This window comes from Beta vulgaris, chromosome 2 (assembly GCF_026745355.1).
Source record: "Beta vulgaris subsp. vulgaris cultivar EL10 chromosome 2, EL10.2, whole genome shotgun sequence".
Taxonomy (NCBI): Eukaryota; Viridiplantae; Streptophyta; class Magnoliopsida; order Caryophyllales; family Amaranthaceae; genus Beta; species Beta vulgaris.
Window position 1 is genome coordinate 50,613,125 of NC_079203.1, and position 17,521 is coordinate 50,630,645.

General features: G+C 31.9%; 2 protein-coding genes and 1 long non-coding RNA gene across 4 annotated transcripts; 1 reads left to right on the top strand and 2 right to left on the bottom strand.

Annotated features, from left to right (window-relative positions):
- The first annotated feature begins 4,565 nt into the window (after window positions 1–4,565).
- On the top strand, window positions 4,566–7,177 carry LOC130590407 (protein FAR1-RELATED SEQUENCE 5-like). 2 transcript variants are annotated; one of them, XM_057392760.1, is made up of 3 exons: window positions 4,566–5,658; window positions 6,553–6,606; window positions 6,692–7,177. In XM_057392760.1, exons 1-3 carry the CDS (start codon window positions 4,618–4,620, stop codon window positions 6,716–6,718), a joined length of 1,122 nt encoding a protein of 373 aa, XP_057248743.1. In that variant the 5' UTR covers window positions 4,566–4,617; the 3' UTR covers window positions 6,719–7,177. The 2 variants fall into 2 exon arrangements, with proteins under 2 accessions (XP_057248743.1, XP_057248742.1); XM_057392759.1 differs by having other exon boundaries at window positions 4,569–5,658; window positions 6,553–7,177.
- Window positions 7,178–11,544: 4,367 nt separating this feature from the next.
- LOC130590544 (uncharacterized) lies at window positions 11,545–15,912 on the bottom strand. The gene is made up of 5 exons (XM_057393043.1): window positions 15,907–15,912; window positions 14,055–14,181; window positions 13,634–13,774; window positions 12,372–12,766; window positions 11,545–12,022 (listed from the first exon to the last, which is right to left on the bottom strand). Exons 1-5 carry the CDS (start codon window positions 15,910–15,912, stop codon window positions 11,696–11,698), a joined length of 996 nt encoding a protein of 331 aa, XP_057249026.1. The 3' UTR covers window positions 11,545–11,695.
- Window positions 15,913–16,429: 517 nt separating this feature from the next.
- LOC130590408 (uncharacterized) lies at window positions 16,430–17,141 on the bottom strand. The gene is made up of 2 exons (XR_008968297.1): window positions 16,755–17,141; window positions 16,430–16,667 (listed from the first exon to the last, which is right to left on the bottom strand). It is a non-coding gene; the product is annotated as an uncharacterized LOC130590408 (long non-coding RNA).
- Between the last annotated feature and the right edge of the window lie 380 nt (window positions 17,142–17,521).

The following is a 17,521-nucleotide window of genomic DNA, read 5'->3' on the forward strand; positions in this document are numbered from 1 at the left end:
TCCAGTAAATCATCTGATTCAGTAATGGGTTGTTTGATTGACATAAGAATTCATGTAAAGTAGAACTTTTTAGGAAGTAAGATAAAGTGAGGTTATTTGGCTCACAAAAATATAGGAAGTTGTACTTTATAGGAAGTTCTACTTCCCACAAAATGGAGGAAGTTACTTCTCATGGGAAGTTTTTCTTAAAAACTTTTTCTTTCCGTGATCAACCAAACAACTTTTATCACTTCCTAGGAAATGAAATTTCAAGAAAATTGTTATTTTCTAAGAAATACTAATTAATTCTTACATGCAACCAAACAAGTCTATAAGTTTTCTTCATTTAAGGGCTACATCACTACACTTGATGTTTGTTTTAATCTTAGTTGATTAAGTTTGGGAACGGTACAAAAAAAAAAAGTAAAAAGTTATAATGACATGTCATTCACAATAAAAGATTGAAGATTAATTTAAAGGACAAGACATCCTTTTTAATTACTCGAGGTTTTAAGATTGAATCTCGTCTTAGACTTGTTGAGATTAGAGATACTCTTTAGAGGTTTTAAGATCGAATCTCGTCTTAGACTTGTTGAGATTAGAGATACTCTTTATCTTCTTTAACATATTGAAGGTTCTCTTCCCACAAAGATAGTTTAAGTTTAATCTCATTGAATCTTTTTTCCCTCCAAGTTTTAGATTTGGATCCAAAATTACCACCTAGACAAAGCACATAGGAAAAAGATACAAACTTTCAAATACTATTGATATGATTTCTCAAAGTTCCAAATGCAGCAAAAGTTAGCTCTTTTGACCTTTTACTATTAACTCTTGAAATATGAGGATACGAGTGTTTGTTTATTTCTTTTATGTTCTAAAAAGCCAAAAGATGTGGGAAAAAGCTAAACCTACGACAAGAAATTTCATAGAGAATTCCCCCTATCATGAAGTTTTGAGTTTGTTTAAGCTGTCTAATTATTTTATATTTTTCCATTGTAAATAAACTATTAAGCGTAATGATGTAGACGAGATTCAATTTTAGACGTTGGGTATTCTTCGTACAAGATTTTATCAACAAAGCTAGACGGACTCACCCCGACTAGTTTTTTCAATGACTATAACATCACTAGGAATGATACATTTAGTCATTTACCCGTGACCTACTTGAAATGCATAATTAAAACACTTGGATTTACTTCTTAATACTCCATCCTTCTCATAATATAGTGCTTGTAGTTGTTTCTCTCTCTTGAGGTCAAATTTTAAAAATCTTTATCCAAATATTTTCATTAATATATGCAAAAAAACATACTCATGTAAGATCTTGTTAGGTTTGCCTTAATGTGTATTTTCACAATATTAACTTTTAGATTTTTTATTAATACGAAATTGAAGATATTGAAGGTCAAAGGTAAATCTTGGATACCATGAAAAAACTAAATAAACACTATATTATGAAATTGAGGGACTGATTGATTATATGTGGATGCATAAGCCACAAACTGTGTGTAGCAAAGACATTGCATTTTATTTCCTTTCTTTTAAAACAGAAAAATATTATAGATGGCTCTCTGAACAATCCTGTAGAAAAAAGACGATAAAATATAGTTGAAACATCATTCTAAAAAGTTATCCTGACTATTAAGAATAAAGAGGCAATCTATTTTAATTTTATACTATCTGTTCCATTTTGATCTTTCAGTTTTTTTCTTCTTATTTATAAACTAAAGTATACATATTTGACTATTATGATATTAGTTCCATATTTTGTAAAATTAAACACGGCACAAAAAATATTGAGTTCGTCTTTATAATTTATATGTTTCGGTTTTCAGGTATTTAACGCTTTAGTCGATTTATGCTTTATGATAATAACAATTTTGTTGAAGGACTCAACAAGTCAACAATCTTATAAGCTGATGAATCTCTATTACTTTATATAAAACAATTTTTAAGAAGTTTAGTATCCACTCGAAATACGTTAAATGTCCTATATTTTTGTAAAAAATATTTTACAATTTGATGTTAATGTACTATGATCATTGCATATCTTTTTATAACTTGAAGTACATATTACGTGGATTTAAATCAAGTTACCTAAATCAAAAGTCGATGGCAAAGCTGAGCCCAAATCGAAATGGGGTCCACTTTATATTAACATTATGTCACGATTGCGATTTCTCAATAAAAAATCTAAAATTTGCTGTGATGATAGGCCCATCACAAATAACTATACCCATTTAATGTAGCAATACGCCCAAATCATGTAGGTGAGTTCGTCGCACGTGATTCTTCCGACCACATTTCACATTGCACATTGCACATTGCACATTGCACATTGCACTTATACAAATTACTTCTGCTTTATAAGTTTATATGGTACATCCAACACTTCAAATGAGCATTCCATCAGAGAAAAAAAAAACACTTCAAATGAGCATTCCATCAGAGAAAAAAAAAACACTTCAAATGAGCTATAAATTAGTTTAAATATACGATGTGCACAATAGACCCTAATAATTGTATTGTCCTGCACGAAGACTTTGGGAGCTAGAAAAAGAATTTAGTGGCACTTTGTAAAAAGACACACTTATATCAACAAAGAAATTTGTGTGGTATAGGCGAGATATTTTGAGAGGGGGTGGTAAGAAGAAATTTCTTCTCCCAAAGTACTCCTAGTGGGGATCGAAGTCCCAACCTTGAGGTCAGAAGGTTCTTTCCTTACCACTAGATCAAACTTAACTTGGTAATTTATACTTATATATAAGTTCTTTTTATATGTGTCAACTTGGTATACAATGGTATTAGTAGAAGAATTGTGTCATTCTATTGATTTATGCAATTATATCATTGTAACTATAGACTTGATGTCCATTAGAGGTCAACATTATCATTTGTAATTTTGAAAAGAGAGACCGTCAAATTATATTGGTCGATAAAATTATGGATAAGGTAATTTCTTTTAATTGCATGAAGTTATGTGATTTGAGGACGGAAGGTCATCAAAATTGCAATGTGTCCCATAGCTATATACTCAACAATCATAGCTTCTTTTGTTTTTCTGAGGGACTCCTATCACAACATTTTATCTTCGGAGAATTTGCCCTAAAGTAGATTTGTTAAAAAATAATTGCCAAGTATTGATAGATGAAGTATTAATCTGTACCCTCACAGTTATGCTACACAATGAAATTTATCCCCTACAAGTCTACAGCTTGTGATTAGAGGAAGAGAACGTATTGTGTCGGACTCGTCCGACACAACACTCTCATCGGACGAGCAACAACGCAACGCGCGCGACTTATTAAAGACCGAAAAAATAAAAAAAAAACAAAAAAAACAAGAAAAACACTTTCATCCCCTTCATCCGCTTCATCCGCCATTGTTCAAGAACAAAAACATATCCAACACTTCTACTTTCTCACTACAAATCTAGTTCCACTACTGAAATCTAGTTCGTTACAAATTGAACAAGAATGTCAGCCGAAGATTCGAATTCACAAATCGCAAGTTCGTTACAAATTGATCTGGGCAATGAGAATACTCAAAGAGATCTCACATTACAAATTGAACTAAACAATGAAAACCGTAACACAGATATCACATCAGAAAAAAAAAGAAAGAAATTACATGAAGAATCAGCTGGAATACAAGACAAAGTAACAGGTGTATGTCTAAATTTAATTTTCAATTGCATTTACTCATTTTCAGTTATAATTTTGATTGTATCAGTTAGTATGCATAAAATTACCTTTTACATTGCAACAAAAGTCTATTTTTCACTCATTAACTTCTTTTTCAGTTAGACTTAATTAGTTTTCAGTTAGACTTATTAAGTGTTCAGTTAGAGTACTTTAGTTTTCAGTTAATATAGTTTTCAGTTAGACTTAATTAGTTTTCAGTTGGACTTATTACCTCTTCAGTTAAACTTATTTACGCTTCAGTTAGACTTATATACTCTTCCGTTAGACTTATTTACTCTTCAGTTAGACTGATTCAGATAGACTTATTAAGTGTTCAGTTAGAGTAATTTAGTTTTCAGTTAGACTTATTTCTCTTCAGTTAGACTTATTAAGTGTTCAGTTAGAGTAACTTAGTTTTCAGTTAGACTTATTAACTCTTCAGTTAGACTTATTTACATTTCAGTTAGACTGATTCAGTTAGACTGATTCAGTTAGACTAATTTAGTTTTCAGTTAGACTTAGTTAGTTTTCAGTTAGACTTATTAACTCTTCAGTTAGACTTATTTTCTTTTCAGTTAGCCTTATTTGCTCTTCAGTTAGACTGATTCATAGACTGATTCATTTTAGATTAATTAGTTATTTCAGTTAGACTTTTTTTATTTTCAGTTAGACTTTTTAACTCTTCAGTTAGACTTATTTAGTTTTCAGTTAGACTTATTTGCTTTCAGTTAGACATATTCAGTTCACTAATTTAGTTTTCAGATAGACATATTCATTTAGTTTGATTAACATAGACTTTTCAGTTAGACTTATTTTCTTTTCAGTTGGTCCTTAATTTATTTCATTTAGTATAATTATTCTTTCATTGGATACTATTACAATCATTCTCTGCTACACTTGTTTAGTTTTCAGTTAGTGCTTTTGTTCTTTAAGTTAGTGTCCTAATTTTTTGACAATGAACTCAACAGCTGAACATGAATATCTCAAGTACATCAATGACGAAAATATCAGTAGCAGTTTAATAGGGAGACATGTTACAGATCACAAAGATGGTTACAACTTGTATCAAGCACACTCAAGAGCATTAGGATTTAGTATTAGGAAACAAACTCTAAGGAGGAGGAGAATTGATAATTCAATATACGAATTCTACTTGGTTTGCTCAAAGGAAGGAGGCTCAAAATCAACAAACAAAATAACAGAACCAAAAGAAAAAGACACACAACAAGAAAAACCTGTTCAGATACCAGATGTTGAGCAGCCAACCAACAAAAGAAAGGAAAGAGTAGTCAATGAAACAAGAACAGCATGCAAAGCCATGGTCAGATTTAAGCAAGAAAAACCTGGTGAAGACTTTGTTGTAGTAGCTCATGAGTTGCAGCACAACCATGAGTTGGTAATACAACAAGAAATACATCATCTGAAATCAGAAAGGAAGATAACTGAACAAAAAGGACAACTAATACAAACAATGGTTGAATCTGGCATAAAGCCAATGCATGCATACAACTTTTTGTGTCATAAGGCTGGATCAGAAGAAGTAGTGGGCCACACAAAAAGGGACCATCTAAACTATATCACACAGTACAGAACAAGATTGGTTGAAGGAAAGGATATGCAGAGTGTGTTGGACTTACTTCAGCAAAGAGCGGATGATGATCCTGCATTCTTCTACAGGCTGAAATTTGGGGAACATAACAACATCGTCAGCTACTTTTGGCGAGATTCAATGATGTTGGAGGACTTCAAAGCATATGGAGATGTTATGATATTTGACACAACATATAGGACAAACAAATATGGACTGATATGTGCACCATTTGTTGGCATAAATTGCCATTGGAAAACAACAATGTTTGCATGTGCTTTCATAACTAATGAAAAGGAAGAGAGCTTTGAATGGCTACTAGAAACATTCAAGAGAGCAATGTGCCAACAAGAGCCAAAGACAATTTTCACTGATCAAGATAAGGCAATGGGCAATGCAATTGAAAAGGTATTTTTCAGTTAGAATTGTTTAGTTTTCAGTTAGAATTATTTAGTCTTCAGTTTGAGTTAATTATTTATAATTCAGTTAGACCTATTTAGTTTTCATTTAGACTCATTAATTTTTCAGATAGCCTTATTTACTTTTTAGTTACACTAATTTACTTCTCAGTTAGACTAATTTACTTTTCAGTTAGACTCATTGAGTTTTCAGTTAGACCTATTTAGTTTTCATTTAGACTCATTAATTTTTCAGATAGCCTTATTTACTTTTTAGTTACACTAATTTACTTCTCAGTTAGACTAATTTACTTTTCAGTTAGACTCATTGAGTTTTCAGTTAGACGTATTTAGTTTTAAGTTAGACTCATTGACTTTTCAGTTAGACTTATTTAGTTTTCAGTTAGACTAATTTAGTTGTCAGTTAGACTCATTGAGTTTTAAGTTAGACTCATTTAGTTGTCAGTTAGACTCATTTAGTTGTCAGTTAGACTCATTGAGTTTTCAGTTAGACTCATTTATTTCCACTATTTCAGTTAGACTTCTTTCTTTTTCAGTTAGACGTCTTGATTATTCAGGTAGACTTAGTTAATTTTCAGTTAGACTTATTTAGTTGTCAGTTACACTTATTTACTTTTCAGTTAGACAAATTTACTTTTCAGTTAGACTTTTTTAGTTTTCAGTTAGACTTATTTAGTTTTCAGTTAGACTCATTTAGTTTTTATTTGGGCTTCATATTACTTCTTTTTGTCTAATGAAATTTTCAGTTAGCATTTACACTGTTTTCAGTTAGACTTCTTAATTTTTCAGTTGGTCTTCATATTATTTCTTTACCTTTTAAATTAGATTCACAAGCATTCAAATGAAAGTGATTTCTAGCATAATATGTACTATCTTAAATCAGGTTTTCCCAAATACAAGACATAGGCTTTGCCTTTGGCATATAGAGAAGAACTTTGTAAGCCACTTCGGATCCCTCAAGACCAATGAAGACTTCAAGAACATGTTCAAGAACTGTTTGATGGGGTGTCAAAATGAATCAGGCTTTGAAGAATTGTGGGCGAAAATGATGGAATTGTATGGACACGAGAAAAAAGAATGGTTCGAGCAAGTATATGATCAGAGACACAAGTGGTGCACCGCATTAAACAGGGATATGTTTTCAGCTGGAATCTTATCATCACAAAGAAGTGAAGTCACAAATAAGGCAATATCATTCAATGCAAAAGCAACAACAAACCTGTTTGAATTCTATCATATATTTGAGCAAACAGTGAAACGGGAGAAGCAATGAAACTAGTGACAACTTCCGGAACAGAACTGAACGTCCCAAAGCCGTCAAATCCAAATCAAAGCTTCTGAAACATGCAGCTGATGTATACACACTAGCACTATATAATGACTTTGAAACAGAGTATGAGTGGGCAATGGCATCATTTTTACGAGCATTTGCAACAGAAAACTCACAGCTGAAGTTGTTTGAAGTCTCACCAGAAGAAGATTTCAGCAATTCACATACAGTAGCATACGATGAGCGACAACAGAATTAGTGTGCTCATGTCAATGCTTCACAGAGACGGGGATGCTTTGCTTTCACATAATAAGGGTCATGCACATGTTCAGCATTTTCAAATACCACAACAATATATCCTTAAGAGATGGACAAGACTTGCAAAGTCAGCAGTATGGGAGAATGTTCAAGGTTAGTGAAATAAATCAATATGACTAACTGACAAATGAAAGCAACTAACTGAAAAACTGAAGACTCCAACTGAAACAATTAACTGATCACCTGAAAGATTTAATTAGTGAACTGAAAAAAAAAAGGCTCCAGCTGAAACATTACTATAACTAACTGATAAATTAATGTTACTACCAGAACATTAATTGGGGGTTTTCTTTGTGTGTGGGAGGGGGGTTTTGGGGGGTGTGGGGTTTAACACTTAACTAACTGAAACAATTAACACACCACCTGAAAGAATTTCTAAGCTATCTGAAAATTTTAGTTAGTCAAATGAACTAATTGACTAAGAAACATTTATTAAAGCAGACAAGGACCAAAGCCAAAATGCACAGTTGTGGACACCATGGAGACATGCAATAACCAAGAATTTCTACAACCTAGTGTCAATATGTCAATCAAATGAGGATGCAAGAACATTATGTGACAAGTCGTTGAAGGAATTATACAAATCAGTGAAAGAAGTTTTCAAGACTGATCAACAAAAACAACAAGAAATCGAAGATGAAGAACTACGAAGACAAACAGTTGAAAATCCTGAAGTGATAAAGACAAAAGGAAGACCACCAAAGGGAAACAAGAGAGTAAAAGGACATTTTGAGAAGCGTAAAATGAAGACAAGGCATCCGAACGAATATGGAACAAAAACCCCAAATGTACCTCAAGTTGAATAGTGTTCAAATAATATTAGTTTTCAATTGTATTCCACTCAGTAATTGTATTGAAATTTACACTTGTTTATTCCTAAGCTACTCGAAATTCAGTAATATTAGTATTTATTGACCTTCAGTTAGACTTGTTTATTTTTCAGCTAAGCTTATATTAATTCAGTTTCAGTTAGACTTGTGTCTTTTTCAGCTAGTCTTAATGATGCTTCAGTTAGACTTATTTATTTCTCAGCTTATCTTTATACTGCTTCAGTTAGACTTGTGTCTTTTTCAGCTAGTCTTAATGATGCTTCAGTTAGACGTATTTATTTTTCAGCTTGTATTAATTGTACTTCAATTAGACTTGTGTATATTTCTGCTTCAGTTAGACTTATTTGATTTTCAGCCTCTATTAATTACGCTTCAGTTAGACTTGTGTAGTTTTCAGCTAGTGTTAAATTTCCTTCAGTCAGACTTATTTATTTTTCAGCTAGTATTAATTGTGCTTCAGCTAGACTTCTTTATTTTTCAGCTAGTGTTTATAGAGCTTCAGTTAGACTTGTTTATTTTTCAGTTAGACTTAACAACTCTTCAGTTAGACTTGTTTGTTTTTCAGCTACTATTTACAGTGTATAAGTTAGACTTAAAATTTATATTTACAAATATATGTCATACACTTATTATTATGAGTTAGATTTTTCATTTTTCAGTTGGTATTTGTATTTTTCCAATTAATTTTCAAACAACTACATTTTTACACAAATGTATTCCATTCAAAGTAAGTGTAAATGTACAATTCATTAAAGAACACAGTATAAAATGTAAAATGAGTTCTGTGCTATTTGTACTGTACATTGCAAAATTCAATGGTTTCTATTTCTACTGTACATTATAATAATAATAAAAAAAAGTTTGGCACCTAACAATAATGAAATTTCAACAGTTGCTCTATTTTCACTTTGTCTCCAAAATTATTATTCAACACATCTTCTACTTTCGCCTCATGATCCCTCCTTCGCCGTAAAATGTGTGCTTCTTTTCTATTCGTCTTCTTTGATCGATTAAATGCTAATTTATCTAGAACAGCCTCTTTATCCTTCCTTATCTTCTGTCTTGCCATCAGTTCAGGTTTCTTTGCAGACCAAACATAACAGTCATGCTTCACTTTCTCTCTCAGTTTGTTTAAAGGATGGTCCACAAGACGAAGAGCAAGCCTACACCGCTCAAGGTTTTTGGTGGCTGCCTAAAAAATAAAAAAATCAAAACTATTAAAAAAGGTTCAAAAATGTAACAATTACAAAATAAAACTAACTGAAAATAAACAACAACATCAACTAGTCTTTATAGTGCTTCATTGTTTTTCAGGTAGTCCTTATAATGCTTTCAGCTAGTAATGATTGTGTTTCAGTTAGACTTGATTGTTTTTCAGCTAGTATTTATTATGTTTCAGTTAGACTTGTTTATTTCTAAGCTAGTCTTTACAGTGCTTCAGTTAGACTTCATTATTTCTCAGCTAGTCTTTATAATGCTTCAGTTAGACATCTTTGTTTTTCAGCTAGTCTTTCAAGTCCTTCACTAACTGGCTATCATACCTTTTTCTATTAAAAAACTTTCAAAAACAGAAATGTAACAAGCAAAATAAAGTAATCATACCCTTTTAGGTCAACAAGTGCAGCATGGTTAGTATTTTGACCGTCATACAGCTCCATGGTTTTGATTGCATAGACACCACAATCAAAATTGTTGTCCTTGCTTCTCCAAGGGAAGTAAAGAGTTGATGTTTGCCAATGGTGGAGACGATCAAAATCACGACATCTCATAGTCTCTTTCATAAAAGAATCAAAAGCACGACACTGCATTTGAAGATCAAAAAAAAAAACAACAATTAAAAAACAAGTAATAAAATGGAACAAAAAAAAAATACAAATGCTCATAAAAAGGTACTTACAAAGTATGTAAGACCGTTAAATTCCTCATGCTTATATCTATCAATGTCCTTCATGTCTGTACGATTGTCAATATTTTCAATCCTTTTTGCTTTCTTGTTCAGCACCAAGACAGTATAATGATCATCCTTGTGAACAGGAACAAAAATCTGGAAGATAAACATAAGATGCAAAAGCAATAAGTCTACCTGACAGAGAACAAAAAACAAAATGAAATACTAAAAACACTAGCTGAACTAAAAACATACACTAACTGAAAACATAAACTAGGACTAACTGACAAGTAACATACACTAACTGAAAGAGAAAATTACACTAACTGAACAAATAAAAAAATAGTTAACAATAATACAACTAACCAGTTCAGCTTCTCGAATATCATTGCGTGGAAATGATTTCACCCATGAAGAAATAGCTTCCTTACATTTCTTGTAGAATAAATCATCATCTTTTGTAATAAGCTTTTTCTTGTTTTCTTCCCATTCCTTAAACTTCTGATCATACTGCCTAGTGCCCTCCAGGTTCTTCAAAATAATCTCATTTTCAGCAATCTCACTCTCAAACTGAACCTTTTTTACCTTCTCAGCACACAACCAATTGATATAGTTCTACAACAAAAGAAAATAGATATTATGACAAACTGAAACATTAAGTTTAGTTTTCAGTTAGACTTTTTAAAATGTCAGTTAGATTTATTTACTTTTCAGTTAGACTTATTTAGTTTTCAGTTAGACTCATTAAGTTTTCAGTTAGACTCATTAAGTTCTCAGTGAGACTCATTAAGTTTTCAGTGAGACTTATTTACTTCTCAGTTAGACAAATTTACTTTTCAGTTAGACTCATTTAGTTTTCAGTTAGACTTATTAAGTTTTCAGTAAGACTCATTAAGTTCTCAGTGAGACTCATTAAGTTTTCAGTGAGACTTATTTACTTTCTCAGTTAGACAAATTTACTTTTCAGTTAGACTCATTTAGTTTTCAGTAAGACTCATTAAGTTTTCAGTTAGACTCATTAAGTTTTCAGTTAGACTCATTAAGTTTTCAGTTAGACTTATTAAGCTTTCAGTTAGACTTATTTACTTCTCAGTTAGAGTAATTTACTTTTCAGTTAGACTCATTTAGTTTTCAGTTAGACTTCTTTATTTTTCAGTTACACTTATTTATTATTCAGCTAGACTTATTAAGTTTTCAGTTCACTTATTTACTTTTTATTAGACTGAAAACATAATATGACCAACTGAAAAACATAACATGACAAACTGAAAAACAGAAGATGACCAACTGACAAAATAATATGACCAAATGAAAACAAACATATAAAACTAAGCAATAACAACACTTACAAAAGGCATAATATTAAACCAAAATCTCCTTGTTGCAGAAGGTGATTCCTCTTCTTGCCTATTGAACATGAAGACGCATCCGTCAATAACTCCACTTGTCAGCCAACCTTGACGAGGCATGCTAATTAAGTCGAATTTGTACAGCTGAACCGCATAGTTGCTATGAGGATTATCAAAATCCACAATGAGATCACTTGTAAGTTCACTTTGCATAATGTCATTTTTCATCTTCACTTCCTCAGAATCTGTATCCAATGACATATATGCAACATCTTCATACTCATTGTAAAATAGATAATCAACCAGCAACCTCTGGTCAGGAGACAGATCACTCAAATATCTATTATAATGCTGCAAACTTCGACATAATATTATGCCATGGTTGTTGACAGGAACAGCATGCAAACCAGGCGTAGAAGATGAAACAACACCAGCTTCTTCTCATCCTCTTCTTTTTTAGCCTTGTGAGATGATGATTCAACTCCATGATCAGCAATCCTATCAATCAGGTCCTCCAAACCTTCATCGTCATAATCATCACCTGGTTCCTTAACTCTCACAACTTTCCCAACTTTCTCTGAAGAAGGGTCATAGTCCCACCCCTTCAATAATTCAGGTGTTGAAGGGATTTCTGACTTTAATTGTTTCTGAGGTTTGTAGGATTTGTATGATGATTGATCAGAATAAGAGCCATCACCCTGCATTCAATTAAAATATTAAAAAAGGATGACAGATATACTAACTGAAAGATAAACATACACTAACTGAAAATAAAACAGATACTAAATGACAAGAAACATAAACCAAATGAAAATTAAACAATTACTAACTGACAAGAATGATACACTAACTGAAACATAACATAATACTAACTGACAAAAAAGAAACACTAACTGACATGAAACTTACACTAACTCAAACATAAACTGATACTAACTGACAACAAACAAACATACACTAACTGAAATAAAAGATATACTAAATGACAAGAAACATACACTAACTGAAACAGAAAAATAAAAAAACAGAAACTAAAACTATACTTACTCGAGGATATTTTACATTTACTGGAGTGATGATTGGAATTGAACTTCCAACACCCTCACCACTCTCTGCACTGTATGGAAGATCCTCAACAACAGGACTAGGAGTTAATAGTTGGAATGAAGGGGCATCGAAATCAGCAATGTTTTTCCTTTTAGCAGAAGAATCAACTCTCCAAGACTTTCTGCTATATACATTCTCAACTGCTTCAACAACAGGAGGAGGAGGAGGAGGAGGAGTTGGAGTACGAAGATCAACAATATCAATACCAGCAGCGGTGCGAGTAGGGACGTGTGTAGAAATTTTACACTTATCCTTATCCTTAGCCCCTTTGACTTGATCATCATCAGCATTCCTCCTCTTCCTATCAGCTTCCTTTGGTTGTTCTTTCTCAACATCTTAATTCAAAAACAAAAAAAAAAAAAAAATATAAAAAGTTCCATTTGATATTTATATGATATTCAGTTGGTATTAAGACTATTTCAGTTAGAGTATCAAAATTTTCAGTTGGTCTGAATATTCTTTCAGTTTGACTTGTTTATTGTTCAGGTAGTCTTTATAGTCCTTCAGTTAGACTTGTTTATTTTTTCAGCTAGTCTTTATAATACTTCAGTTAGACTTATTTAATCTTCCGTTAGACTTATTTACTCTTCAGTTACACTGATTAAGTTAGACTTATTAAGTGTTCGATAGAGTAATTTAGTTTTCAGTTAGACTTATTAACTCTTCAGTTAGGCTTATTTACACTTCAGTTAGACTTATTTTCTCTTCAGTTAGACTTACTTACTCTTCAGTTAGACTAACTTAGTTTTCAGTTAGACTTATTTAGTTTTCAGTTAGACTTATTACCTCTTCAGTTAGACGTATTTACTCTTCAGTTAGACTTATTTGCTCTTCAGTTAGACTGATTCAGTTAGACTAATTTACTTTTCAGTTGATATACTTTTCAGTTAGACTTATTTAGTTTTCAGTTAGACTTATTTTCTTTTCAGTTGGTCCTGAATTTATTTCATTTAGTATAATTATTCTTTTATTTGATACTATTACAATCATTTTCAGCTACACTTTATAATACTTCATCAATTATTGTTCAAGTAATCTTTATAGTGCTTACTTCCTATTTATTTTTCAGTTCGTTTTCATATTGTTACAAACTAAAACAGTATTTCAGTTGCTATTTATAAGATATTATTTCCTTTAGAGCATCACATTTTTCAGTTGGTCTTTGAATTCTTTCAATTAGGAATAACATGAAAGAAACTTACTTCCTCCTTTCTCTCCTTCTGTATGAACCCCAGCATCCAAATCCTTATTTCCTCCTTCCTCTTTATCTCCTTGAAGACCACAATCATCATCAGCATTGCCAGTCTTCTTATTATCATCTTCCTTCGGTTCTTTCTCATTATCTTCATTCAAAAACAAAAACAATAAAAAAAAAAAAATACACAATAACTGAAAAACACAAAATCAGAAATGAATAAATTCATTGACAAACTAAAACATTTTTCCACCAGATTAAATAAAAACAAATACAAAAGTTTCATTTGGTATTATATGATATTCAGCTAGTATTAATATTATTTCAGTTAGAATATCAAACTTTTCAGTTGGTCTTTTTATTCTTTCAGTTAGCTATTTAACTTTTTCATTTAAGCAAACTAAAACAATACAATAAGAAGAACTTACTTCCACCTTCCTCTCCATCTCCATGAAGACCAGCATCCTTATCTCCTACTTTGTCTTCATCTCCTTGAAGACCAGGATCACCATTATCTCCTCCTTTGTCTTCATCTCCATGAAGACCAGTCCTTATCTACTCCTTTGTCTTCATCTCCTTGAAGACCAGGATCACCATTATCATCAGCATCATCATCCTTTCTCTCATTATAATTCTGGTGATCCTTATCATCACCATCATCATCATCATCATCATCATCATCTTCTTTATGCTGATCATCATCAGCATTCATCTTCTTCTCATCCTCCTCTCCTTCTTTTTCATCATCTTCATTCAAAACATAAAAAAACAACTAAATACACATAAACTGAAACAATGTTTCCAACAGATGAAAAAAAAAAATAAACTGAAAAAATCCAGCAATCAAATGAAAACTTAAGTGAATTGAAAAAATTCATTTAGTATTCATCTCATTTTCAGCTGGTGCTCATATTATTTCAGTTAGACTGTCAAAGTTTTCAGTTGGTCATTTTATTCTTTCAGTTAGAGTATCAAAGTTAGCTATTTCACTTCTTCAGTTAAACATTTCTTTCACTTAGAGTCTAAAATTTTTATTCCAACCAGATTACAAAACTACAACATGAAAATAATATAATGAAAGGAACTTACTTCCTTCTTTCAAATCAACTCCATGAACACCAGAATCCAAATCAGGAACATTTTCAATTCTTCCAAACTCCAATTCAACAGGCCGCTTCACCAATAGTGAAATTGTAGGATCAACTTTGTTTGCACTGTCTTTCGCTTCCAAATGACGCTTGCATATGTCGTCAATTTGACTCAGAAAATCTGGGTTAAATACTTCACTATCATCCAGAGAAATACTGTCTTGAGACAGCTTCTCGCCTTCCTCCCGAATATTCTGGGCAATCTCCAAATTCACTTGACAGAATGCAAGCGCATTCCTCTTCAACTTGTGCATGTTCTTCACATATTCCTTCAATTAAAAGAGCAAAATAGAATAAACAAACAAATCAATATGATGATGACACAGAAACAACATAAACAGAAAAATAAGGACCATCTGAAAGAATCAAACTATCAAATGAAAACTTAAATGAAATATAAATAAACTTATTTAGTTTTCAGTTACACTAATTTAGTTTCCAGATAGACTTATTTAGTTTTCAGTTAGACTTATTTACTTTTCAGTTAGACTTAGTACTCTTCAGTTAGACTTATGTACTCTTCAGTTAGACTTTTTTAGTTTTCAGTTAGACTTATGTACTCTTCAGTTAGACTTCTTTAATTTTCAGTTAGACTTATTTACTTCTCAGCTAGACTTATTTACTTCCAAGTTAGACTTATTAAGTTTTCAGTTAGACTAATATAATTTTCAGTTAGACTTATTAACTCTTCAGTTACATAGTTTCAGTTAGACTTCTTTATTTCTAAGTTACACTTCTTTACTTTTAAGTTAGTCTTATTTGCTCTTCAGCTAGAACTGACATTATTTCAGTTAGAGGTCAACAGTCTTCACTTAGAGTTCAAGAGTAAAAAAAATAAAAACATAACATAAATGAAACTCACAGGAACATCAAGAGCATCTATTTTCTTCATCAGTCATCAAACTATGAGGAAGATCCATGATAAGCTGCCTAGTTGAAGGTGATGGACCCTCAACCACCTTAATTATAGGAGAACCAGACTTCCTACTAGCAACACTAACAATGGGAGTTTTAAACTCAACCTTCTGTTTTTCACGCTTCACCGGCAGAATAAAATCCATGTTGATCTCAAACTGCTTCACAACATCAGTCAAATCCTTCTCATCCTGCCAATAACTGATAAATGGCTTACCGACATTTGAATAATCCAGATTACGACACTTGAAGTTGTGAATAACAGCAAGAGTCAAAGCGCTGACGCATCCCCGAAGCTTGAATGATACTTTCTTCTGTCCAAGCTCAATCTTCTTAATCATAATAGACTGATGACAGTCCAAAACAGCAGCACAAAGACTTCTCAATATATATCCACACCAGTCATAACTTGAAATTGCAGATACATCTTCTAAACTCTTGGCACATTTCAGCACAGGCCCTAAATCAGCTATAGGACATAGAAGCTTGGACAACGAAAAGATAACAAATAACTTCTTGAAATCATCCCCGGATTCATATTTCTTAAACAAATCATCCCAATTTTTTCTACCAATATATACCTTCTTGGGATCAGAAATACCAAGAAACCTATGCCAATCCTTCCTGGCACTTCCAGCCTCTATCTGACTACCTTTCCTCCTAAAGGCGTCATCATCTATAACCTCTACTCTATCTGACACAGGTAACCCCAAAACATCACTAATGGTAAACTTATTAAAAATCAGTTTACCATTCTTTGTTGAAAACATCATTCCAGATGCATTGTAATTTAACAACACCTCCAAATTCAGATTAGGACAAAACTTCTTTATCCTAATATCTAAGAGACTCCCAAACCCAATATCCCTAATGTCTCTTTTTTGCTCATCACTCAAATTACTAACCACTTCATTTAAATGGGAATAGTCTGACAATACTTGTAGATTAATTGACTTTATTTCTTGCTCAGTGAAATTCCTAACAAAAGTGAACAAAAATAACTTTAAAACATAAAAAAAAAACACAATCATATAATATAAAACGAGAATAATGAAAAAAACATACGATCTATCAAATGTGTCTTTCTGTTGATCGGGATTAGATCTTGAAAATGAAAACTTGATTGGTGATAAATCAGATTTGCCTTCTTCTTAGACAAGGATTTATCACATCTGAAAGAAACAAAGTTTAATCAAACAATAAAAACTGAAAAAAAAACAGCATCAACTGAAAAAATACAAAGATCAACTGAAAGAATACGAACATCAACTAAAAGCAGACCACCATCAACTGAAACAATAGCCTAGATTATTTTTAAGGTAGTCTATATAGTTCTTCAGTTAGACTTCTTTGTGTTTCAGATAGTCTATATAGTGCTTCAGTTAGACTTGTTTGCATTTCAGCTTATATAGATTGTGCTTCAGTTAGACTAGTTTATATTTCAGTTACTCTTTACAGTCCTTCAAAGTAACTTCTTTATTTTTCAGCTAGTATTTGTTGTGCTTCAAGTAGCCTTGTTTATTTTTCAGCTAGTCTACATAGTGCTTCAGTTAGACTTATTTGTTTTTCAGATAGTCTATATAGTGCTTCAGTTAGACTTGTTCGTTTTTCAGCTAGTATATAAAGTGCTTCAGATAGACTTGTTCGTTTTTCAGCTAGTCTATATAGTGCTTCAGATAGACTTGTTTGTTTTTCAGATAGACTTATTTAGTTTTCAGTTAGGCTTATTTAGTTTTCAGTTAGACTTATTTAGATTTTAGTTAGACTTATTTAGTTTTCAGTTGGACTTATTAACTCTTCAGTTAGACTAATTTACGCTTCAGTTAGACTTA